Here is a 26,773-nt window from a genome sequence, read left to right as displayed (position 1 = left end):
GCCAGGAAGACCGAGCCCGTCCCCAAGCGCGCACGTCAGCAATGACGCCAGCCCTTGATCCCACCCGTCATTGAACCATACCCCCTCTCCCGCTGACGCCCGGACCGGCGTGTCATCCCCGACCCCGAGCCGGTGTCCACCTCCATGGCGGAGTCCGGCCCGAGCACCGCCTCGCCGTGTAGCCCCGCGCGGCCTCTCGATCCCTGCATGAATGGAGGCGCTCCACCGCACCTCGACCCGAGTTCGCAGTCCTCGAAACCACTCGAATCCGAGCTCCAATTTCTTGCGGTGCCGCCGCCGCCGCCGCCACAGCTCCAGTCGACGCCAGAGACCACCACCGCCGTCTCCGAGGAGAGCAACGGAACTGCCGAGTCAAGCCGAGCCTCCCGAATTCGAGTTCGAGTACTCCCTGGCGCCGCTAAAGCTCCGACAGAGCCCAACCGACGCCAGAGAACACCACCGACGTCTCCCAGGAAAGAAACGGAACCGCCGACTCAAGGCAAGTCTCCTGGACGCCTTCCCGAGGAGCAAGGATCACCGGAGCCAGCTCAGCGATAAGCCCCAAAGCCGCCGGCGCCGCCTGAACGCATCTGAACCAATAGGTATGCAATCTGGACCGCCCAATCCGACTTAAATCTTGCTTCTTGGTCAACCGGTGGCGCTTCTTCAAGTGTAGTGTAGCAGCTTCAGGTGGGGCAAGGAAGTTGTATGTTGGAAATCCAGCTCCAATTGAGACCGACATGCTCCCCATATTGCAAAACAGACTCTGCTTTTCTGTGCAGGGTGATACTGTAGAATAAGTTTCTTGTCACAAAATGGAAGACTTTTTGTTTTACCAAGCTAGTGTAGCAGCTTCAGGTGGGGCAAGGAAGTTGTATGTTGGAAATCCAGCTCCAGTTGAGACTGACATGCTCATTTTTGCACTGCCGAATCCTCGTCTCCGCGGAGCCAGATTCTCGAAGTGGAGCCGTTCGGTGCGGCTTCTTGGAGCGATTTTCGGAAGCTAGCTCGTGGACTGCTTCTGAACGGGCCCTTACTATGATTCGTAGTAGTAGAGCAGACGAGTGGAACATTACGTTTTTAATCTAGTTGATTCAGGGAAGATAGGCGATTCTTAATTCTGTGTGATCTCTTAATTTGTGTGCCACTTGTAGTTGTGTGCTAGTCTGGTGTTTGATGTTCCTTCAATAGTGATTGTCATATATACACCAGGCTGTTTTATTTTACTTATTTTCAAAAGCTCATTACAGTTGTTGTATAATGTTTTTTTTACTGAGAAAAAAATGATTGCTGCTATCTATAGGTTGTGCATTTCAGTTTGCTTGATAACTCTCTAGAACTGTATGTGTCAGGAATCTCTGAACCTTCATTTAACACATTGACTTCTCACATAAAAAAGTACTGATAACTGATTTTACTTTCATACTTGTAGATCAAAACGTTCCACATATATGTTGTTGAGAAAGTTGCACAGCATCTTGGTATGGATGATCCTTCAAAACTTCGCCTTACAAAGCACATCCCGCATTTACAGCAACCAGGTCAGGCACCTTTTTTTTTTAATGTTTTCCTATTTATTTACTACTACATTGCATGGGAGTATTGATCATCTTGAGCTTCCTTTTTACTTGCAGATGTCTGACATTTTTTATTATGAGACACTGACATTCCTTTGCAGAACTGCAAGGTCCGATAACATTGAGTTGCTTTTCACCAAGCTACACACAATGAGGTTGTTTGCACCAAATTTTGTGCTTGCAGCCGCTTTTATGTGTCTATAAACATGTCCTGCAATAACCTTTGTTTATCAGGCGCTGTTTCACGTTATATGATTGCCAAAAGGCAGTACGTTTTCTGATTTGATTGGCAACTTAAAATCAAAGTTGAATTCACTGTAAATACTGTTAGGGTTTTTTTATTTTTCTGAAAGGGTTTTTTATGTTCTGCCAATTTGATCTTGAATTTTTCAATTTTTCCTTTTCTTAGGTTGAGCTATCACAAAGTGATGCTGGACTTAGCTATTTCAGGTCAACAATAACAAGATATCGAAGGTACTTGTTATCTCTGTTGTGCCATGGAAGTTGTAATTCCTCTAGAATAGATTTTTACTATTGAAATCTTGGTTCGGAAACAGTAGATTGTATTATCACGGAAGTCAACTTGTACCATGATGCATGTCTTTAGTTTAGTAGGTTGCAATGGCTGGAATATGGTACACCCTTATAAACGAATGCAATGGGACTGCTGATGGCAGTATGTTGGCAGGAATTAGGAAGGCAGTGCACTAGTCCTTGCCTGGGTGGTACTACCCCATGATGGGGCTACAAACCCCACTTCTTTTGCAGTCCGTGTAATAAAAATGAATTAAATATTAATTGTAACCATGGATATCCATCTGTAAAATATGTGGTTTTGGCTATCTGCAAGGAAAGTACAAATTATCTTATCATGGTTCGTGATTTCATTAAACTTCTTCAAAGTTCTGTCTCTCTTTATGAATCCAGTTTTCATTAAGATGATGCACATACTTCACAATAATCCGGTTGACCTTTGTATGCATTATCAGTCATTGCCTTATTTTTCAGGTGTACCAGCCAACTGAGAAAATAGATGCAGTTCATGATCCAAACCTCTTCATGTTGAGGAGGTATGCAACATTAACACAAATACTGTTTACAGTCTCCTAGAAGCTTTAAAGGCTTAACCTCGGGCCATTTACTCCTATTGCAACTCCATTCCTTATTTTCTTGCTTGGTTTGATAACGGAGTGACATGGTCCATGTCCATCTCATGCATTATAAGCACTTCATGTAATTACCCATTCCCCGAATACACTAGTCATCGTCTCCTTTCCCGTATTTCTCTTAGTCTCACTCCCAAACACTTCATGATCCGACAGAGGGAATGCCAACAACCATGGCATTGTCCCCTTCGGTCGTTCATGCCACTTGAGAGGATGAAGGCTCATGTGAAAGGCATCGGCGCTAGCGAGTTTGCCACCATCCTAGCCACGACGACAATGCCGTTGAGTATATAGTGGAGGGTAGAGTAGCAAAGTGGCACAACGACACTGCGGGAGGTGGTGCACTCGAACGGGGGCATTGTAGTCTGTTTCTTCTTCCGGGCGAGTGACAGGCATATAGACAAGGCTTCCAACAAAATGTCGATAAAGCGTTGGATCAGACAACGGGTCAACATCATTAGCAGGGAGGTGAACATCAAGCTCCATGGGAGTCTCAAGAGTGCGCTCATCAGTAAGAGCAGCACGAGTAAGAAGATCATGGATTATTTTTGAGCAAGAAGGGACCTCAATCCCAAGAATTTAGCGAGGAGGGCCAAGATAAGACATCAGAAATTGCTAACTAAGACGTGCCTTCACAAAGGTAATATACTCACGGTCTTCGCCCGGTGATGATCATGTCATCAACATATAGAAGAAGAGTCCTACCAAGAGCAGAAAAGTTGACAAACAACGTAGGATCATGAGCACTTGTTTGAAACCAGCGGCAGCCACCATAGAGGCAAAATGCTCAAACCAGGCGCGAGGGGCTTGCTTAAAGCTATAGGGAGAGGGATGAAGATGACAAAGCATGTCGTCAGGAGCAGAATACCCAGGTGGTTGCTGCATGTAAACCTCCTCATGCAGCTCACCATTAAGAAAGGCTTTCTTAATAACAAGCCGATACACAGACCAATGGAGGCATTCTTAACATCAAGCCAAGACATAGACTAGTGGCGAATAGAGGCCACAATAAGAAGTGTGCAACAATGGTCAGACGGTTTGCGAGAGAAAAAAATCTCATTGTAATCACGACCATGCTCTTTCTGAAAGCCACGAGCCACAAGACGAACTTTGTAAGGCTCAAGAGAACCATCAGAGTGAGTCTTAACCTTGTAGACCCACCAAGTGATGGGACGAACACGAGGAGGAGCAAAAACAATACCCCACGTGCCGATGCGCTCAAGAGCAGCAGTCTCCTCTGCCATCGCAATATGCCATCTGGTATGAACAACATCACTATAAGAAGTCGGCTCAAGAACAACAGCGCCAACACTTGGAAGACCAAGGTGGTTAACAGGCCAAAGCGTTAGAAGACGCAAGCCATAAGTAGGCGGAGACGGGGAACATGGCACATCAGTAGACGCATCCACAACACGCAGATGACGTGTATATAAGACATAAGTTAGGAAAAAAGATGAAAGAATATGAGCAAGAATGATCGGAATAAACTCAGGTGATGGAGAGGCAAGGAAGCAACAAGGTGTAGAATCATGTGATAAGCGAGGTGAGGAAATCATAGGAGATGATGGCGTTGGTTCTACAATAATCAGGGAAGCAAGAGTAGTACATCAAATGCATAATGGCTCAATAGGACTGGTAGGAGTGTCGGGAAAATTGTGGAAAGAGATATACTCCACTGAAATGGTCGAGGAAGATGGACGCGGATAGTAGGGACGAGACTCATCAAAAGTTATCCCCTGAGAAATAGGTATCCGAAGACCAACATGATCCCAATAGCGATATCCCTTATGCTCATCGTTGTATCCTAAGAAGACACACGCAATGGACTGAGCAGTTAGTTTGGTGCGTTCACGTGGGAGCAAGAAAGACATAGCAAAACACAACCAAATAATTGAAGCGCCGAATAATCAGGAAACGATCGAATAGATGCTCAAAAGTAGCGCCACCCTTCAGAGCAGTGGATTGCTGAAGGTTGATGAAATAGATGGAAGTGGAGACAGCCTCGGCCCAAAAGTGCAAGGGAAGAGAGGTAGTGGCCATCAACGGACGAGCTGTCTTAAGAAGGTGATGATGCTTACGCTCAACCATGCCATTCTGAGCATGTGCACCTGGATAAGAGAACCAAATGCAAGAGTATCTTGCTCATCAAGGATATGCAACAACTTGGGAGATATACTCTCCACCAAAGTCATCAAAGAACACACGAATAGGCGTAGAGAACAGAATATGAACCGTGACAGCAAAACGCTTATAGATAAGACCTCACTACGAGAAGAAATAAAGTATATCCATGTGTCTGGGTCAAAGCTATTTTTAGTGTTTGGGTCAAATTATTATTTGCAAGAAGGGGTTAGAGTTTGCCTGAAAGACAAGATTATCATTTGGGTTTGATATATGACTATATCCCACTCAGTCATGTTTTGCATCAAAGGTGTGGCCCACTTTGGAGAAGAATACACCTACCATTCTAGCAGCGGGCCTATAACTTATCTCGGCACTTCTGTTTAGGCCTCATTCCCCTAATACACTAGTCACCGTCTCCTTTTCCGTATTTCTCCTAGTCTCACTCCCAAACACTTCACGATTCAAGACAGGGAATGCTAGCAGCCTTGGCGGCATGTCCCCTTAGGCCGTTCATGCCACTTGATAAGCTGAAGGCTCTCGCAACATCGTGTGAGAGGCATCAACTCTAGCGAGTTTGCCACAATCCTGGCAACGATGACGTTGTAGGAGGTGCACTAGAACGGGGGCACTGTAGTCTGTTTCTTCTTCTGGGCGAGTGGCAGCCAGATAGACAAGACTCCCAACAAGATGACGATAAAGCGTTAAATCAGACAAAGGGTCACCATTAGTAGCACCGAGGTGAACATTGAGCTCCATGAGAGTCTCAACAGTGCGCGCGCTCATCAGTAAGAGCAACAAGGGCAAGAAGATCATGCATTATTAATTTTGAGCAAGAAGAGACCTGAAACCCAAGAAAGTAGCAGGGCCAAGATCAGACATAGGAAACTCCTTACTAAAATGTGCTGTCACAAAGGCAATATACTCGGGGTCTTTGCCGCCGATGATCATATCATCAACATATAGAAGACTCGTACCAAGAGCAGAAAGGTGGACAAACAACGTAGGATCATGAGCACTCGCTGAAAACCAGCGGCAATCACCCTAGAGGCAAAACACTCAAACTAGGCTCGAGGGGCTTGCTTAAAGCCATAGAGAGAGCGATGAAGACAACGAAGCATGTCGTCAGGAGCATAATACCCAAGTGGTGGTTGCATGTAATCCTCCTCATGTAGTTCACCATTAAAAAAGGCATTCTTAACATCAAGCCAAGATAGACCCGTGGCCAACAGAGGCCACAAGGGAAGTGTGCGAGCAGTGGTTATATGGTTTGCACGAGCAAAAAGCCTCATAGTAATCAGGACTCATAATCAGGACCATGCTCCAGCTGAAAGCTACGAGCCACAAGACGAGCTTTGTAATGCCCAAGAGAACCATCAGAGCGAGTCATAACAGCTTTGTAACGCTCAAGAGAACCATCAGAGCGAGTCTAGACCCACCAAGTGATGGGACGAACACGGGGAAGAGAAACAATATCCCACTTGCCGAAGCGCTCAAGAGCAGCAATCTCCTCTGCCATCGCAGTGTGCCACTTGGTATGAACATCATCACGATAAGAAGTCGGCTCAAGAACAATAGCGCCAGCGCTTGGAAGACCAAGGCGGTCAACAGGTGGAAGCAGACGAGGAAGCAAGCCATAAGTAGGCCGAGATGGGGAAGATGGCACATCAGTAGACGCATCCACAACATGCGGACAATGTGTATAAAAGTGAGGAAAAGATGTAAGAATATGAGTTGGAATCATCGGGATAAACTAAGGTGATGGAGATAAGGAAGTCACCGGTGATGATGCTGTAGAATCCTGTGATAAGCGAGGTGAGGAAATCATTGGATATGATGGCGTTGGATCTGCAATAATCGGAGAAGCAGGAGTAGTACGACGAATGGATAAGGGCTCAACATGAATGATAGTAGTGTTGGGAAAATTGTGGAAAGACTCCACTGAACATGTTGAGGAAGATGGACGAGGCTGGTAGGGACGAGACTCATCAGAAATTATATTTTGAGAAATAGGCATCCGAAGACCAACATGATCCCAACAGTGATATCCTTATGCTCATCGCTGTATCCTAAAAAGACACACACAACGGACTGAGCAGTTAGTTTGTTGCGTTCACGTGGGGCAAGGAGGACATAGCAACACAACCAAACAATTGAAGCGCCGAATAATCATGAAAGGATCGAATAGATGCTCAAAAGTAGCACCACCCTGCAGAGCAGTGATTGCTGAAGGTTGATGTGATGGATGGAAGTGGAGACAACCTCGGCCCAAAAGTGCGAGGGAAGAGAGGCAGTGGCCATCAACAGACGAGTCTTCTCAAGAAGGTGACGATCCTTGTGCTCAGCCATGCCATTCTGAGCATGTCACCTGGATAAGAGAACCGAATAAAAGTACCCTGCTCAACAAGGATTCCACACAACAACTTGGGAGATATACTCTCCACCAGAGACATCACAGAACACAGGAATATGCGTATAGAACTGAGTATGAACCATGGCAGCAAAACACTTATAGATAAGACCTCACTACGAGAAGAGGTGTGTCGAGAGAGGTCACCAGTGATGACCTCCTTTGGAGGCAAAGGGACATGGACCACCGACATCAGAGTGAACAAGGTCGAAAGGTGGCTGAGACACTGTCTGCCTATGAGTATAAGGTAATTGGACATGTTTACCAAGCCGACAACCTTGACGGTTTAGAGACATCGTCGGATACGAATCCAAGAAGACCATGCCAAATTAAGGATGAGAGATCACAAGTGACCCAAGGCAATGATGCCACTGCTCGAAATAATTGGTAGACAAGGCAACAAAGGCAGTGACTGGCGGTGGTGGCAGCAGAGGGACTTGATCCAGCATCCCACGTGCCTGTGCACTCTCCGTATCTTGCGGATCCGGATTGGTGTTCTTCTCTTGTTTTCGGGTTGTGGGACACGCACTTGATTAAGCACCCCAGGTTCTCCTACTGTGCACCCTTGGCCCCGGCTTTAGGTAGCGCCTGTCCTCGGCTCGTCCCGTGCATAATCCAGGTACGCGTCGACTGTCCAAGCTCCTGCTCACCATTGGTGGTGCTCGAGCGTGCGGTTATGGTGTCGCACAACAAGGGAACACGGGATGTGGGATTGAGACAGAGCCCATAGCAACCCGTAGCAAGGCAGAGGATGCTCATCCAGACTGATAGGGAGCGGAGGTTGACACAAACGTGGATGTTGACTTCATAGGAGTCTCAATAGTGCGCTCATTAGTAAGAGCAGCATGAGCAGCACGAGCAAGAAGATCTCATGGAAGTAGCGAAGAGGACGAAGAACTAGGACGAAGAAATAAGAAATTCACTATGATGAGCCTTCACAAAGGCAATGTACTTACAATCATCGCCAGTAATGATTGACATGTTGAAGTGTTCGACCACAAGTTGAATGGTGGACCGAAAGTGCAGGAAATAAAGAAGCCATTAGAGGTAGAAGAAACCTCAAGCTCAAGAAAGTAGCGAAGAGGACCAAGATCATACATAAGAAATTCACTATGACGAGCCTTCACAAAGGCAATGTACTTGAGTCGTTGCCAATGATGATCGGCATGTAGAAGTGTTCGACCAAAAGTTGAATGGTGGACCGAAAGTGCAGGGTCATGAGCACTCTCCAAAAACCAGCCGCAATCACAACTGAGGGGAAGCACTCAAACTAGGCACGAGGGGTTTGCTTATGTCCATATAGATAGTGATGAAGATGAAAAACCATGCCATCAGGAAGAGAACCCAGGTGGTGGCTACGTGTAGGCATTTTTGACATCAAGAGAGACAAACCATTGACGAATAGAAGCCACATTGAGAAGTGTGCGAAGAGTGGTCATGTGGGCCATATAGGAGCAAATGTCTCATCGTAGTCATGACCATGTTCTCACCACTAGACAAGCTTTGTAACGCTCAAGAGAATCACCAGTCTTAACCTCGTAGACCCACTTACAAGTGATGAGACGAGCACAAGGAGGGAAATGAGATTCTACGTGCCGATGCGGGCAAGAGCATCAATCTTCGATGCCATCACATGCATCCATTCGGGATAAACAACCTTACGATAAGATGGCGCGTCAGTAGAGACATCCACAACATGCGGACGATGTGTATAAAAGTGAGGAAAAGATGGAGGAATACATGTTGGAATCATCGGGATAAACTAAGGTGATGGAGACAAGAAGGAAGCCACCGGTGATGATGCTGTAGAATCCCATGATGGCATTGGATCTGCAATCATTGGAGAAGCAGGAGCAGTACGACGAATGGATTTGGGCCCAACAGGAGTGGAGATAGATGGAAGTGGAGACAGACTCGGCCCAAAAGTGCGAGGGAAGAGAGGCAGTGATCATCGACGGACGAGCCGTCTCAAGAAGGTGACGATGCTTGTGCTCAGCCACACCATTCTGAGCATGTGCACATGGATAAGAGAACCGAATGCAAGAGTACCCTATTCAACAAGGATTCCATGCAACAGCTTGGGAGATATACTCTCCACTAGAGTCATCACAGAACACACGAATAGACGTATAGAATTGAGTATGAAGCATGGCAACAAAACGCTTATAGATAAGACCTCACTACGACAAGAAATAAAGTATATATATCCAAGTGATGACTTCCTTTGGAGACAATGGGAGATGGACCACCGACATCAGAGTGAAGAAGGTCGAAAGGTGGCTGAGACACTGTCTTGCTATGAGTACAAGGTAATTGGACCTGTTTACCAAGCTGACAACCTTGACGGTTTAGAGACATCGTCGGGTACGAATCCAAGAAGACCACGTCAAACTAAGGATGAGAGATCACAATTGACCCAAGGCGATGATGCCACTGCTGAAAATAATTGGTAGACAAGGCAACAGAGGCAGAGACTGGCGGCGGTGGCAAAAGAGAGACTTGATCCAGCATCCCAGGTGCATGTGCACTCTCTGTACCCTGTCGATCCGGATTGGTGTTCTTCTCTTGCTTGCAGGTTGTGGGACACACTTGATTAAGCACCCAGGTTCTCCTACTGTGCGCCCTTGGCCCCAGCTTTAGGTAGCGCCTGTCCTCGGCTCGTCCCGTGCATAATCCAGGTACGCGTCGACTGTCCGAGCTCCTGCTCACCATGCTCACCATTGGTTGTGCTCGAGCATGCGGTTATGGTGTCGCACAACAAGGGAACACGGGATGCGGGATTGAGACAGGGCCTATAGCAACCCGCAGCAAGGTAAAAGATGCCCATCCAGACAGGCAGGGAGCGGAGGTGGACACAAAGGTGGATGTTGACTTCATAGGAGTCTCAATAGTGCGCTCATCAGTAAGAGCAACACGAGCAAGATCTCAAAGAAGTAGCGAAGAGGACCAAGATCATGCATAAGAAATTGACTTTAACGAGCCTTCACAAAGGCAATGTACTTCATCGCCAGTGATGATCGACATGTAGAAGTGTTCGACCACAAGTTGAATGGTGGACAGAAGTGCGGGAAATAAAGAAGCCATTAGAGGTAGAAGAAACCTCAATCTCAAGGAAGTAGCGAAGAGGACCAAGATCATACATAAGAAATTCACTATGACGAGCCTTCACAAAGGCAATGTACTTAGAGTCGTCGCCAGTGATGATCGACTTGTAGAAGTTTCCGACCACAAGTTGAATGGTTCACCGAAAGTGCAGGATCACGAGCACTTGCCAAAAACCCAGCCGCAATCACCACTGAGGCGAAGCTCTCAAACCAGACACAAGGGGTTTGCTTAGAGCCATATAGAGAGTGATGAAGATGACAAACCAGGTGGTGGCTACATGTAGGCATTCTTGACATCAAGAGAGACAGACCAGCGACGAATAGAAGCCACATTGAGAAGTGTGCGAAGAGTGATCATGTGGGCCATATAGGAGCAAATGTCTCATCGTAGTCATGACCATGTTCTAACCACTTGACAAGCTTTGTAACGCTCAAGAGAATCACCAGTCTTAACCTTGTAGACCCACTTACAAGTGATGAAACGAGCACGAGGACGGAAATGAGTTCCACGTGCCGATGCGGGCAAGAGCATCAATCTTCAATGCCATCACATGCAGCCATTCCGGATGAACAACAACTCTCATGATAAGTCGTCCCGGGAAGAGCCGCGCAGTGACCATAGCGGTCAATAGGCTGAAGCGGGCGAGCTCGGAAGCCATAAGTAGGCTGAGTTGGAGCCGGTGCCTTGCCAATAAAAGAAAACATAGTAGTCAAGGGAGATGGCTCATCAGAAGAATCCACAACACGCGGACCACGAGACAAACTGACTCAAAATATGGACAGGATAGGAGATATTTGGACGAGTAACATCTTGATAAACAAGATTCCTAATAAGATGACGATAACGCGTCGGATTAGACAAGGGTCACCATCAGTAGCATGAAGGTGAGCATTGAGCTCCATGGGAGTCTCAACAATGCACTCATCAGTAAGAGCACGAGCAAGATTCTGGGTATAGTTTTCTTGGTAAATGAAAAAACCATCAGAGGTAGACCTCTATCACAAGAAAGTCGAGAAGAGGGCCCAGGTTAGACATAAGAAACTGCTCACTAAGACGTACCTTCACAAAGGCAATATACTTGGGGTCGTCGCCATCGATGATCATGTCGTCAACATATAGAAAAGGAGAGCCCAACCACGATCAGAAAAATATATCCATCAGAGGTAGAAGAGACCTCTGTCCTAAGAAAGTATTGAAAAGGGCCAAGATCAGACATAATAAACTGCTCCCTAAGATGTGCCTTCACAAAGGCAATATACTCAAGGTTGTCACCATTCATGATCATGTCATCAACATTCTAACCTATAATGAGGCTCGCCAACTTGGCCTCCTGGTGCTCCCCCAGATTGAAGCTTTGTTGGCCATTCGATAGAGTTGCTTTTGGTCAACTGGTTCATCACGGCCATTAGATTTGTTCTGCTAGTTTTCACCGCACGGTTAGTTTTCAGTATTATGACCGGTGGGCTCATTCTTTCTCCTTATTGGCTGGGTGAGCCCTTCGTGGGTGCGAGCAACCTTGTCCTCGCACGCCACGCGTCGTGCGGCTCGTCGTGGGCGTCTCCGCTGCTACATGCAAACCCCATTTGAACCCTAGCCTCCCATCACAACCACCACATCTGTCCCTCCTCCACCCCTCATCCGTCGTCGTCCATCTACACCTCGTATCCCGGCTACTCTTGTACCTCTCGTTTTCCTCACCTCCCCATTGCTTGCCCCCTTTCCCTGGGCGACAGGGTCTTAACGGCGGGGGTGGAGTAGGGAGGGTCATTAGGCTAGCGGCGGAGGGATGAAGCAGTGAGGCCCGAGCTCTAGGCGGTGCACACATTGCGGACTCTAGACTCTTGTGTTGTTGATTGGGTTTTGGTGCTCTATGCTTACAAACTTTTGGGATTTTGTCAATGCCAAGGTATGTGATTGGTTTCTCCACTTCCACCCTATGATTTGCAATTTCCCCATATGATGCATTGATACCATTTCATTGTGTGATTTTTCTACAGAAAATAATCATCGGGTTTTCAAGTGTTAGCATCGTGTGTAAGCCCAGTTAGTGTTCCTGGTTTATGAATTTAAGAATACGTTCTCATCTCCCTGCTATCTATATTCCATTGTTTTAGATTTAAAAGTGCTTTAGATGAATTTTTTTTGAGGCAACCTTTCCATTTCAGGCATCATTTCTAAGTATATGGCATCCACGAATTTCCCGATAGTTTGTTCTGCACCATGCTGCCTCATGTAGGATTTTGGCGCTCGTGATCTACCTTAGGTGACCTGCTCCCAGTCCTTCCCTCCCCTCTGACCTCTCTCCCTCTCTGTATGATGTTTGATTTGTGTTTTGGTTCAAATTTGACATGACTTTTTGATTGATGCTTGGTTTAGAAAGGAACAAGTTCTAGAATTGGTAGAAGAGTCATATGTCATCCTTTGTATTTTTTGTCAAGATGAATGCTTCATAACAGGTGTATGGAAGCACAAAAGTAGAATCATATAAACTGCAGTTGCAGTATCAGCAATAAGCAAGGGACATATCACATGTTTCTATCAAAACTGTGTATAAATTTAAGAGCTTAGCAAGAGAATAGTATCTCTGTTCCGGGAGAAAAATTTAAGTGCTTAGCAAGAGAATAGCATCTATATAAATTTTGGAGCTTAGTTTTTTGCATATGCATGTAACAGCAACTCTTTTGTTTTCTGGTCTTAAATATCCTATTCATGATACAGTAATTTGCATCAAGCTTACTATGTTGAATTTTGGTAAGGGCAATCCCATTATTTATGCATCTTCTTTAACAAAGAACGATATTTGGGGTATCATCTGAGATGTGCTTGATTAATGTCTTTCAGGCAATGTGTGATGCCATTTGCAACCTTCTTGTTGAGCAAGCTGAAACAGGAGTAACTCCATTAATCATTCTGTAGGTATGTTAATAATCATTATGTCACATTGTAATCCATCACAAGAATCATCTCTCCTATTTCATTCTCTGAATTTCTGTACTGCTGATGCTTACATATATGTATATTTTGCTTCTGCTTGATGTGTCTCGTGCCTGATCCGGTATTGATGATCTATGTGGCCAAAAAAATAATACATTGCGTGTGAATTTGTCTAAAGATGCATTATGATATCCAGCTGTGTTGGTATGGCTTAAAAATATGTCTACAGAGTATTATTGATGGTTATTTTGCATGTTGGGTCATGTTAGTAATGTGCTTTGAAATTATTTCCCCTCCTTGTCTCGGTTTTGTTTTTCTTTAGGCAATATTATGGTATAAATATACGTGTATTTTTAGGCAGTATTATGGTAGCTGCAGGAGTGGGCGATACTCAGCTGCGGACAGGCGCTGATGACGGTGGCCGAGCTAGACTCCGTCAGGGACAGGGCACGCATGTATGTCGAGGCGCTCCAGGGCAGCGTGTGGAGCAGTTGTCTCTGGTCTCATTTGAGTTTTGCTTCTGAGCTATTATCGATTTCCCATTTCTTTCGTCTGCACTAGAAGATTGACCATGTTCGAGGCTGTTAAGCACAGCGATGTCCTGATGGAGTCGTTAGATTGTCCGATGACCAAACCAGTTGCCGAGCAAACATTGTCGCCGATGCAGGAGCTGAACCCGAAGGGTAGATCTGTGAGGCGCAGGGGGCAGCGGCTGCGGAGGGAGGAGGTTCACCATGGGCATCCAAGTAGTCGATTGGTGAGATGAATCCTGAACCCCCTGGCTGGACCAAAGGTATGGCAGTATGTAGTTGTACAACTCTTGAATTTTAATCATGGTAGTCTGAAGGATCTGCGATACCTACCACACAAGCTGTACATGGAGGTAGCATGACTTCTTAGTAAGAACTGGGTCTGCTACAAGAATATATGATTATATCAGGAACTTAGATACTGAAAGGGTTAAGCAATTTGGTTGTGATAGCATTTTCTAAGCATGAACACTGCAGCCACTTCGTGACAGTACTGAATAAACATGTGCGAATTTCAATGCTTGTGTTACCTTGAAAACAAGTCTTACTGCATAGGTAAGAAAATATAATCAGAGTGCAAATTTGAATGCCTTTGCTAGAACATAGTTAAGAAAATACAACCAGAGTGCGAATTTGAATGCTTGTTTTACCTTGAAGAATGCTACAGCATAGTTACTTAACTGATACAGAGTGAGGATTAAGTAATTTGCATTATGTGAGGATTAAGTGCTACCACCAGAAAATCCAATCTAAAAGCCCAGTGATGCAGGTCGGGATGGAAAGCAAGATCATGAAGTGTAACTAGCCCTAGGTAGTAGGTGGACTGTAAATAATTGTAAGTCAAAGTTGTTCGACAAAACCACAAGAGGCTTATTTAGGATTGGTACAAGTGAAACTGGAACAGCCTCTGGATCTAAGGGCTATTCCGTGGCCTGGAGGTGCTTGGGGGTCGACGGGTTGTCGATGGTGCGGCGCCGTCGCCGCAGCAGTAGTAGAAGATAGCAGGGATTAGAGATAGAGAACAAAGGTTAGGGAAACTAGACTTTGTTGATTATTGCTTGCGTCTATGCTTACACGGGTAGGTCCTTTATATAGGACATGGACTAGTACTACTTTGACATACTTCGGACTCTAATAGGAATCTGACTCAAATACTACCTTAATAGAATCTAGAGACTACCAAAACAGATGCATCCTTCTAGGACATCGAACTGCCCTTGTCTAGCCACAGCCTAACCTGCCCCTGCTGCCTTGCGCCTTCCATAATGAATTCCCCACGTAACATCTCTCCCTCGACAAGCAGCTCCTCCTCGAGCTGATAATCTGGATACTGCTTGATGAAGTCAGCAAGGGGCTCCCAAGTGGCATCCATTTCTGAAGAACCGACCCATTGAACAAGCACATGCTTCACTCCTCTGCGCATGCATGAGCTTAATACTTTGGCAGGCTCCGGAATGACGCGGCCATCCTGAATTAATGGCAATGGTGGTGTCACATTAGGAGCGACGCCATGGAATTTCTTCAAAAGACTCACATGGAAGACATCATGTACTCGAGAGCCTTCTGGAAGATCCAGCTTGTAGGCAATAGAACCAACGGGCTCCAGAATCTTGTAAGGTCCATAAAAGCGTTGAGCTAACTTGCCACGTGTATGGCCTGTCAATGAAGTAGCTTGCTTGTGGTGAAGGCGCAGCCATGCCCACTCACCAACATCAAGTGACAGATCCTGATGATGGTCATCATCATACTTCTTGCCGCGTTGTTGGGCTTGAAGTAGATGCTCACGAACCTCCTGTAGAAACTGATCACGTTCTTGCAAAGCTGTCCCTACCGACTCAACTTTGGCTTCGCCCCTGTTATAAGTTGGTAGAGCAGGAGGGTCACGGCCATAGACCACCTTGAAAGGAGTATCACGAAGCGAAGAATGATATGATGTGTTGTAGCAGTATTCTGCCCAAGGAAGCCAGTCCAGCCACTGCTTAGGTCGATCTCCTGTCATGCACTGAAGGTACATAGACATCACCTTGTTCACCACCTTGATCTGACCATCGGACCGAGGGTGAAACACTGAACTCATATGCAAGCAAACTTTGGACTGAGGGCGAAACACTGAACTCATATGCAAGCAAACTCCGGAAAGGCGGAAGATGTCACGCCAGAAATTGTTGGTAAAGACAGGGTCACGGTCGCTTACGATGGACTGTGGAAGCCCATGGAGCCGAACAATACCGTCAAAGAAAGCGCGTGCCACCGGGATAGCAGTGTACGGATGTGCCCATGGTATGAAGTATGCATATTTGGAGAAGCAATCAACAATAGAAAGGATCACTGTCTTGCCATGGACACAGGGAAGGGCCTCAATAAAATCCATTGAGATATCCGACCAGATCGACGCGGGTACTATCAGAGGCTGAAGGAGACTAGCAGGATGAAGAGTCTCAGTCTTGTTCCGTTGACAAATCTGGCAGGAACGTACCAATTCTTGCACCAATGCACGGTCACCTGGTATGGGGAAGGTCTCACGCAAGCGATAAAGTATCTTCTGAATGCCATCATGAGCTGCATGGGCCTGTTCCAGTAAAAGAAGCTACCAATGGCGATGATGGAAGCACATAAACATGTCGACAGTGCAAGATCAGATCATCACAACACGACCAAGGGTCACCGAGCTCACCAGACATAATACAGTCACGCAAAGCAAATAGCTCGGTAGATGTCACAATCTCATTGCGCAAGTCTTCAAAAAGAGCAAATTGCGGTGATGAGATGGCACAAACTGTGACAAGGCTATCATCAGAGTCATGTCGAGACAGTGCATCGGCGATGGTGTTAAGGCGCCCACGGTACTCCACTGTGAAGTCGTAGCCAAATAACTTGCTCAACCCATTGATGTTGTGGAATTGTCGAAAGCCGTTGGTCTAAGATGAACTTGAGACTGTAGTGGTCAGTGCGGACAGTGAATGCACGTCCCCACAAGTATGGCCGCCAATGCCGCACAACTTGGACTAGGCCGATTAGCTTCCCTATCATAGTTTGCCAACTTAGCATGATGCGGTGCTATGGGCTGACTGTAGAAAGCTGACGGACCATCACCCTAGTGAAGAACCGCGCCAAAGCCGGAGCCGGAAGCATCATACTTGATGATGAAGCGAGGCATCTGAAGGACTGGGATTGTAATGAGGGCAGCCTTGAGCGAACCAAATGCGGCCTGAGCTTCTGCACACCAGCGAAATCCCTCCTTCGGTAGTTTGGTGAGTGGGGCTGCGATGGTACCAAAGTCCTTGATGAACTTGCGGTAATAACCTGCAAAGCCAAGGAAACCTCGTAGCGCACGCACCGACCGTGGGTTTGGCCAATCTGCCACAGCACGGACCTTGTTGACATCCATGGCCACACCATCTGCAGAAATCACATGGCCGAGGTATGCCACAGATGCAATCCCAAATGTGCACTTAGACCATTTGAGAAAGAGAGTATGCTGCTGCCTAACTTGAAACACAAGATGAAGATGGCGGAGGTGCTCTGACCATGATGAGCTACAAATCAAGATATCATCAAAGAAGACGAGAACAAAACGGCGGAGGAAGGGCCGAAGGATCTCGTTCATCATGGCCTGGAAAGTTGTCGGGGCATTGGTCAGACCAAAAGGTATGACTAGGAACTCGTAGTGGGCATCATGCATGTGAAAGGCTATCTTCGCGATGTCATCTGGGTACATGCGCACTTAGTGATAACCAGAACGCAAATCGAGCTTGGTGAAGAAGCGCGCGCCATGAAGCTTGTCAAGAAGTGTATCCACCATCGGAATTGGAAACTTACCCTTAATCGTCTGCTCATTGAGAGCACAATAGTCAACACAAAAGGACCACGAGCCATCTTGCTTCCTAACAAGAACTGGTGAGGAAAAAGTTGAATCGTTGATGCGAATAATGCCCTGCTGCAACATTTCGGTGCACTGGCGCTCAATCTCGTCCTTCTGCAGTTGTGGATAGCGGTAGGGCCGTACAGCGACCGGAGACCCATCAGTCTGCAGTTGAATTCGGTGATCATGTGCACGGGCAGGTGGCAAGGTGGAAGGCTTGGTGAAGATGTCGTCAAATTCTGCGAGCAGTTCAGTCATCAAATCCTCAGGCTCGGGAGCAACCAAAGCACGGTCAACGGCCGATCGTGACAAGACACGATATGTCCAAGTCACAGGTTGGCCCTCCCAGTGGAATGACACGGTCATGTTGTCGAAGTCCCAGAGGATACGACCCAAATTACGCAACCAGCTAACACCAAGAACAATATCAAAGCTGCCAAGGGGTATGGCAAAACAGTCTGTTGTAAGTTGTTGCTCCCCAATATGCAATGGAAGGCCACGACAAACTCCACCACTGGCCACTTGGTTGCCATTAGCAACCATCACACGTAGGCAAGGACAAGGACATGGGGTCAAACCAGCGCGGGCCAGAGCGCTCTCATCGATGAAATTGCGGGTCGAACCTGTATCCAGGAGCGCCGTGAAGAGTGAATTACCAATCAGAACCTCTAGCTGCAAGGTGTCGGTCACCTGGATGCTCCACAGATCGGTCATAGCTTGGATAGACACCTTCACACAGTTCTCTTCCTTGGGCAGTGTCTCAAAATCATCATTGAAAGATGTATCAACCTCAATCGAAAACAGACTGGCGCAACGGTGACCGCGCACAAACTGTTCGTCACAATTAAAGCAGAGGCCTTGCTTTCGGCATTCTGCAATCTCTGTGGGAGAGGGACGACGAAAGGTGCGGCCGGCCTGCGTGGTGGCTGCTGCAATGGTTACCCCGAGTACAGTTGGTCCTCCAAGCTGTTGTTTGGTGGCAGGAATCAGCAGAGATGGTCGTGTGAACGAACGAGACGAGCGAGGAGTGGTTGCTATGGAGGATTGAGTCGGATATGCACGACGTTCATATGCAAGTGCAAGGCTGATGGCATCATCAAGGTCCTCGGGATGAGCTAGTTCCACATCTGTGCGCAAGGGCTCGGGCAGGCCCATGGTGAACAATTCCACTTCAGTCTCGACTTACTGAGGGGGCGCGAGGTGTAGCAAATGAGTGAACCATTCCTGGTAGTCAGTGGCGTTGCCATTGGACGGACAACGTGCTACAACCCCAAGCTTATTGCTGTGTGGAGGTGGTCCAAATTTCTTGGCACACAATTGCTTAAAGAGATCCCAAGATGGGCGGCCCTTTGCTTTGGCATACTTGTGATACCATAGGTGAGCATCACCAGTGAGATGGAACGATGCCAGCCAAACCTGACTTGCATTTGGAGTGCACTAACCTTCAAAAAATTGCTCGCAGAAGGGTCTTCCTTGCCATCAAATAGTAGAAACTCCAGCTTGGCATACTTTGGTACATGGGGCGAAGCACCTGGGTGAAGCATGTCAATTAAGTGTTGGTTTGGGACGAATGATGATGGGTCGAAGTGGGCAAAGCTATATGATGGAGGCGGGTAGTTTGGAAGCTGTTGTTTTGCTGGGTCTAGAGGGATAGAGATAATTGGTTTGTTGTGCTGGATTGGGTAGGACAGGGGTACTGGTGGGGTGGAAAGTAGTATGGCGAGTAGGGCTGGTAGGGTGTTTGCTAAGGGGACATGGTAGGCACTAGCGATGGCGGATTGACGGCGGCAGTGGCTGAAAGTGAGGCGCTGGCGGAGACAGCTGATGCTACACCAGAGGATGTGATTGATTCAGTAACAGAGGTAGGCAAAGGACCCAGGATCCGAGTTGACAAATCACAGAGTTGTTCCTAGAGGGCCGCGAGTTGCTCATGATGCAGCGCCCATGTTTTGGCGCCAGGAAGCACGATCTCATGCTCGGTGTTGTCCCCAGGGCCAGACATGGAATCTGATACCACATTGGAACAACCTCTGGATCTAAGGGCTATTTCGTGGCCTGGAGGTGCTTGGGGGCCGACGGGTTGTCGACGGTGCGGCATCGTCGCCGCTGCAATAGTAGAAGGTAGCAGGGATTAGAGATAGAGAACAGGGATCAGGGAAACTAGACTTTGTTGATTATTGCTTGCCTCTAAGAGCATATCCAATAGAAGATGTAGATGCAAAAATAACTAACTTTTGCATCTCCGAGGCCCCAAAACCCTTCTCCAACAGATGATGTAGATGCAAAAAAATACATCTTCGCCTTCCGGAGATGTAAATTACAACAACTCGCGGTGCAAATTTGCATCTCCGCCATATGGAGAGGTAAAAACGCAACCGCCCGCCAACTGCCCAACTGTCATTCATTCCACTTCCGTGCGAACAGCCGCCGCCCGCCCAACTCCACTGCCGGCCGAATTCGCCCAAATTCGCTGTCGTCGCCGCCCGCCCGACCCCTCCGGCACCCCACCGCCAGTTTCGACCGCCGGCCATCGCCGCACGCCGCGAATCGGGTGTTTTTCCGCAGCCGCTCAATTCCACCGCTGCCACTTGATTCCACCGTCGCCGCTGCCCCGCCTGCATCACCGCACCGCCACCACCCGGCCCGCATCACCGGCCGCATCCCTGCACCGCTGCCGCCTGCCCGCATCACCGGCCGCATCCCCGCCCCGCCCGCATCACCGGCCGCATCCCCGCCCCGCCCGCATCACCGGCCGCATTACCAGCCGCATCCCCGCACCGCCGCCGCTCGATTCCACCACCGCCGCCGCCCCGCACTCCCGTCGCCGCTCGATCCGGCCGCAGCCCCGCACTGCCGCCCGCAGCCCCGCCCTGCCACCCGCAGCCCCGCACCGCCGCCTCGCCCACCGCCGCCGCCTGAGTACTAGTTGAAGTACAATTTTACTTCTCCATCTGCATCTTCTATTGGAGTTGCTCTTTTACACCTCCGTTTTGCATCATCTGTTGGAGATGCAAAAAGCACTTTTTGGAGATGTAAATTTTACATCTTCAAATTTGCATCTTCTATTGGAGATGCTCTAAGCTTACACGGGTAGGTCCTTTATATAGGACATGGACTAGTACTACTTCGACATACTTCGGACTCTAACAGGAATCTGACTCAAATACTACCTTACTAGAATCCGGAGACTACCAAAACAGATGCATCCTTCTAGGACATCGAACTGCCCTTGTCTAGCCACAGCCTAACCTGCCCCTGCTGCCTTGCGCCTTCCATAATGAATTCCTCACGTAATAGAAACTACTTCCTGCTCTAGCATGTTTTGACTTTTTTTTCAACATATGATTTTCGTCTTTTTAAAACAGGGAATTACCTGGTAATTACATCTCGGCTACTCTAATGGTGTCCTTCATAGTAAATATACAGATCAATACTCCTCCGAAGTACTTCATAGTATATGTTCAAAAACTTGCAGATGATGACTTGGAAACGAAACAGGTTGCAAGTTCATCTGTATCACCCAAATTAAGAGAGGCAATTAATGTTTGCAAGAAAAAGAAAAGGTACCACACCTCACAATGTTCCCTTAGCATGTTTTTGCCTTTTGGATTAATATATTGTAGGTTATTTTTGAATAGTATCTAGAGAAATTATGTGATGGTGTATTGACTGTATTCCCTTTCTCGTGCTATTGTATTTTTTTATGTAACATCTTATCTTAAAAAAATCTGATATTTTAGTTTGCAAGGAAAGAGAAGACAATGGAACATCAGGCCATTTCTGTGAAAGAATGCAAGTTTAAAGAGATTAATGAACTGAAAGCCCAAACGAACCAAGGGTACTCTAATATGGCTCGAAGGCTGACACCAGTGAAACAGAGCCATGGCTCGGGGCGTCGATGTCCATGCCGGTCCGTGGATCGGGAAACTTGCTTTCCGTGAATTGCGACAGCAACCGAGTTAATGCATGGATGGGGTGCAGGATACAATTATCTCCTACCTCATGCGCGTGGATCCTTCCAGGGAGAGCGGTGGCCTCGGCGGACAAACTTCTGTACGAAACAAGAAGGTAGGTGCTGAAGATGGAGTTTTTGATGCAGCCAATTAGATTGCTCGAATATAACCAATTTCTATGTGTTCCGAGTGAATTTTTTTTGCGGGTGACCAATTTCTATGTGTTCCGAGTGATTTTTTTTTTGCGGGTGACCAATTTCTATGTGTTCCGAGTGATTTTGATAGTGCACCCTGATATGGATCTTACATTTTGCCGATTTCGTTACGCGGTACATGCTGAAAGAGGTGACTGACAGCTCCGATGGAGCCTCTGCACTACCCCACTCGTCGCACTGGTTATGGAACAGCTGGCGCCCATGAGGAAAGTGAGTGCAGACGGGGAGATCTGTGCGGCGGAGGCGGCGACGAATGCATTCGCTGCAAGGATCTGAGCAGCCGATTAAGCAGGACGACCCGAAAGCTCCTGGGGTGGACGCGTAGGTATGGCATTATGCAGATGTGCAATTTGTAGGGACACATTGGGCTATTCATATGTAAAAGCGAGACAGTATATGAGTGGTGATTTTTTGAATGATTTCATATGTAAGTGGAAAATTGTAGCAACCAGGAACGTGCTGTGTTCGACCCACCAAAATTGGAGGAATCAGTCTTGTTTGCTGTGAACTATGGACATAGTCTACCCCTGAGTAAAGAAAGTGTCAGATTTAGTATAACAGTTTGTGCTCTTGTTGATCCTGATTGTTGTCTGGTGTCTGATACTAAGCCTTAAGTATGAAAAGAATGGACAGATTAATAAATTAGCCCGTACATTTGTTAAAATCTGCTGCGTGATCTGAACTGCATGGCTGTAAGAATGCATCCTGAGTAAACTGTTATGCGGTGCACCAGAGTATTCAATTTTTTGGTTGTAAAATGACTTGTGATGTTTATGTGATATATTACACCTGACACTCGTTGTTTACATGGATTATTTTGCAGAGTGGGGATTGGTGCTGCCGCATCAGGCAGGATGTTGTGTCCTAATCGAGCTAATGCACTCGAGAAGGCGATTTGCGGTTTTGCCGAAAATCCTGGAGACAATTTGATTGTTTCAAAATTGGTACAAGCTTTGATCTGCTTGCCGCAATCCGGGCAGGGAATCACCGGCAACGGCAGATGAGGAAGAGGTACACATCGGGCAGTGGAAGAGCACCGTCGATCTGGTTTCTCTTAATGGACTGAAGATGAGTGGCCGATCTGGCCGGAGTTGGATTTAGCCGGTGAGGAAGGAGGCGAGACGTGCACTAGAAGATTAGTAACTGCAACGGTGACAATAAACAATCTTTTTTTGAGGGAGGTGACAATAAATAATCAAAATTGAGCAGTATGACTTTTTTTTTAGGAATATGACAATAAATAAATGGGTTGGCAGTGTTGTAGTCCAAAATCTCTCCGTTCATGCCCATTTAGTGACTGACTTCCGAACCGGTCCTATAGTGCCTTACAGGACCTCCTATGTGACGCATTTTGTGTCATACAGCAGCTCGACGCACAGGGTTGATGCACAACTGGCTTGGCCCACCAACCCGCTTGTTGTTTCGTTTCCTTTCGTGCGCGACAAAATATAGATGAAAATCAACCCGAACATTTTTTGAAATCCTGAACAAATTTTATAAATAACATTTTTTGAATTGTGAACAGATTTTGAAAATGATATTTGTTTTTGAGATTCCTGTAGATTCTTTAAGCATGAACATTTTTTGAAAATGTGAAAAAAATTAAAGAAGAACCATTCAATAAAATTTCAACAAAAGCGTTTTTTGAAAGCATGAACATTTTTTGAAATCACGAACATTTTTTTAACACCCAAACATTTCTTGAAAAGTTGTGACAATTCTGAACAAAAGAATTCGCAACATTTTATGAAAAACAAGAACATTTTTTGTAAATCACGAACATTTTCGAATTTTTGAAATATGACCATTTTTTAAATGTCGAACATTTTTCTAAATTTGAGAACAATTTTCGAACATGAACTTAGTTCAAAAAAGATAAAGTAACCTTGAAAAGGAAAAATAGAAACGAAACAGAAAAAAAGAAAAGAAAAGAAAAATAAGAAAAAGAAAAAGAAAAAGAAACAGAAACAGAAAAAACAAAAGAAAACAGAAAAACCAGTAAAAGAAAAAAAAACACCGACTGGCTAGTTGCGGTTGTACGCGCAAAAACTGGGCCGGCCCATTGTGTCGCTGCTTGGTTGCTCGCCTGTGAGAAGCGCCGGCAGTTTGACGCAAAGAGTGTCAAATAAGATATTCCGTGCCTTACGGCTTCATGTTACTGGTAGCCAGATGTGAGCCTTGGGTCATGCAGAAATTAATAATACGTGAACTATACCTGGGCCTATAGGTGTTGGTTTTAGGATCTCGTTGTGTGTGGACGACGAGGCAGATAACGAGCACACCAGAGCTCAACATACACAAGACAAAACTGCCGATACTCTAACAACCAGCTGCAGGTGGCTCACGAATGAATATTTCCAGGCAAGTAGCTTCCTAAAGGGGCTGATCTTGCCGACTTGCCCACTTGCCGCCAAATGTACCACTATAGTATCTGAGATGTTTTGCTGTTCAGATGCATGGATGCATGCCAATTAATTACTACTCCCTCCGTCCGAAAATACTTGTCATCTAAATAGATAAAAAGACATATATCTAGAACTAAAATACGTCTAGATACATCTCCTTTTATTCATTTTGATAACAAGTATTTCCGGACGGAGGGAGTACCTATGTAAAATAGTGATCTAAAATGTCTTATAAAAGTTTACGGATGGAGTAATTAATTAGATCTATTCCATTAGCCAATAATTTTTTTGTTCTTTTGTGTAATTCTCAGATTTATTATTATTTTGTATTCTCATCTCTCAATTTGATGTCATCAACTCTGAAAAATGCTTTATTTTTCGTTTGCATTTCCTTCTAGTTTGTGGTGGTCAATGAATGTAGAACGTGCAGATTTACTAAGAATTTTGCTTTTAGTTCTTTTTATTGTTATTATTATTAATTCACTAATGAATCATACAAAAATTAAAAAGAAGTTTTTAAAAAGGGATTCGCAAAAATTGCAAAAAAACTCATGAACTTGAAAAAAGTTGATGAATTTGAATAGGTTTATACAAACTATAAAAAGTTCGTGGAAATGGAAAATTTTCATTACCTTTTAGAAAAGTTCATGATGACAAAGTTCACATATGTGAAAAAAGTTCATGAATTAAAAAAGCTTGTGAAATTTGAAAAGGTCATAATTTTTAAAAATATATTATGAAAATTGAAAAAGACGTGAATTTGAAAAGAAAATCCTGACATAAAAGTTCATGTTTCACGATTTATTTTAAAAGTTTTTTAAGAAGTTCATGAATTTGGGGGAAAATCCACAAATTTGAAAATTGTTCAGTGAAAACATAAAAGAAAACAAAACAAAAATGGAAACCGGAAAAGAAAAAAACGAAAAAGATGAAAAAACAAAGAAAAAAGACAGAATGTATATGGGCCAGCCCACTACGAAAATGCCCTGAGCCGGCGCTTGCAGTGCCAAATAGGGATTGGCGAGTCCTACCATGGCTTACCATCATGTTTAGTTTGTGTAATTTTTTTCTTCCTTTTTTATTCACATATTAGTTTTCCTTTTTTATATATACGTAATTTTACATGAAATTACATACTTTACATGAACTTTATTCTTGTGTATGAAAAATCTTAATCATGTACACGAAAAATGTTTTAGAATAATGCACGTGACATTTAAAAAAATGTTATACATTGTAAAAGAATGTACGTGTAACTCAAAAATGATTCATACATTGAAATTTTTTGTTACATTTAAAAAATGTTAATTTGTTTCAAAAATGTTAAAATGTGTTCGTGACATTTTCAGAAAAACGTTTGTACAATGTAGAAAGTGCATAGTTCAGAAAAAATGTTCTGTTATTTAGAAAAATTTCCAATGTGTATTTTAAACAAATGTGTTTTGTAAAAAATGTTATATATGTATTTAAAAAATGTGAAAACATTCTTTTAGTTGTATACAAAAAATGTAGAGCATGTATGAAAAAGTAAACATCTGATGTCCTGCAAGTGCACAGGGCTGTTGTAGCACTTTCGTGATAAGTGTTGAACCCACAAGGAGTTGATTGGAAGGCATCACAGACCCCACAACTACGTTGTCACTTCATGCGGCTACGTACGCACCCAAACCGGAGTTTGGAAATAGTATACTCTATAACTTGCTAGGGAAACTAGATAAAAATGGTGTTTAACTAAATTACGAATAAGAAGGTAAACAGTAATAAAAATATACTACGTTAGTAATGAAGGTGCTTGACTAGCAAAGTGTTCTCTAGGACTCCGGAGTCATCACCACAAATATGACCCGTGCAAGTAGTGCAGAGCAAACGCTCTCTTTCGTATCCTCTATCCACCCTTCATATGCATAAGTGGCTGCTCCTCGGTACAGACATGTTCTACTCTAAAGTAGACTTCATGCTACATATGCCACCAACCGTTGCTTCCCCTGCCGGTTATCACAAACAGTCAATTAAGGAAGTGAGGTTTTAGTATCACCTCAAATTCCCTCATCATCCTAACCCGTACAACGACAGTAGTTCCTCCACAGCCAATCACGGCAAAAGTGCGAGTGAGACCTCCTCTCAACACTCGCGAGAATACTAACTTGAACATGAACAAGAGCATATTGGATCACTTAGGAATCATAATGATTCTAATCATAAAGTAGTTCATCTGTATCCTTCAGAAGAAATACATATACTCAAACATAAAGGAGAGAGTTAAGTTACAAGCCGACCTAGAGTCGGTGAAGGAAGAAGGCATTGCGGCGCCGGTGGTGATGACGGGGGCGGCGCCGATGGAGGTGCCGATGCGGTGGAGATGGCACCGGCCCCAAGGCCGGTGCTCGCGATGGTGGATCCCTCTCTTCTTCCCTTGATCTTATCCCTTCCTCTATGGTGGTGATGGAGCAGCAATGGAGATGGAGATGGATGTGTTCTTGATAAATGGCATGGTC

The 26,773-nt window shown here is 45.5% G+C and overlaps 1 protein-coding gene across 26 annotated transcripts; it reads left to right on the top strand.

Annotated features, from left to right (window-relative positions):
* The first annotated feature begins 36 nt into the window (after window positions 1-36).
* On the top strand, window positions 37-23,193 carry LOC123080337 (uncharacterized). 26 transcript variants are annotated; one of them, XR_006438330.1, is made up of 12 exons: window positions 38-602; window positions 1,433-1,541; window positions 1,635-1,732; window positions 1,987-2,051; window positions 2,586-12,422; window positions 12,545-12,642; window positions 13,221-13,295; window positions 13,686-14,106; window positions 21,181-21,268; window positions 21,446-21,615; window positions 21,687-21,773; window positions 22,002-22,685. XR_006438330.1 is itself a non-coding variant. In XM_044503249.1 (4 exons), exons 1-4 carry the CDS (start codon window positions 21,105-21,107, stop codon window positions 22,875-22,877), a joined length of 594 nt encoding a protein of 197 aa, XP_044359184.1. In that variant the 5' UTR covers window positions 17,943-21,104; the 3' UTR covers window positions 22,878-23,193. The 26 variants fall into 26 exon arrangements, 1 of the variants encoding a protein (XP_044359184.1); XR_006438317.1 differs by lacking the exon at window positions 22,002-22,685 and having other exon boundaries at window positions 37-602; window positions 2,586-12,285; window positions 12,377-12,413; window positions 13,692-14,106; window positions 21,446-21,914; XR_006438316.1 differs by lacking the exon at window positions 22,002-22,685 and having other exon boundaries at window positions 37-602; window positions 2,586-12,285; window positions 12,377-12,422; window positions 21,446-21,914.
* Window positions 23,194-26,773: the final 3,580 nt, after the last annotated feature.

This window comes from Triticum aestivum, chromosome 3D, assembly GCF_018294505.1.
Source record: "Triticum aestivum cultivar Chinese Spring chromosome 3D, IWGSC CS RefSeq v2.1, whole genome shotgun sequence".
In the NCBI taxonomy this organism is placed as follows: Eukaryota; Viridiplantae; Streptophyta; class Magnoliopsida; order Poales; family Poaceae; genus Triticum; species Triticum aestivum.
The sequence above is the reverse complement of the archived record's forward strand: the minus strand, read 5'-3'. Positions and strand labels throughout refer to the sequence as shown.

Coding starts and splice junctions, on each gene's coding strand:
- LOC123080337 (XM_044503249.1), top strand. CDS start 21,105: ATGGTGTCCTTCATAGTAAATATACAGATCAATACTCCTCCGAAGTAC. Junction 21,269..21,453: donor GTTTGCAAGAAAAAGAAAAG/GTACCACACCTC, acceptor TTAGTTTGCAAG/GAAAGAGAAGACAATGGAAC. Junction 21,616..21,686: donor GGGCGTCGATGTCCATGCCG/GTCCGTGGATCG, acceptor GATGGGGTGCAG/GATACAATTATCTCCTACCT.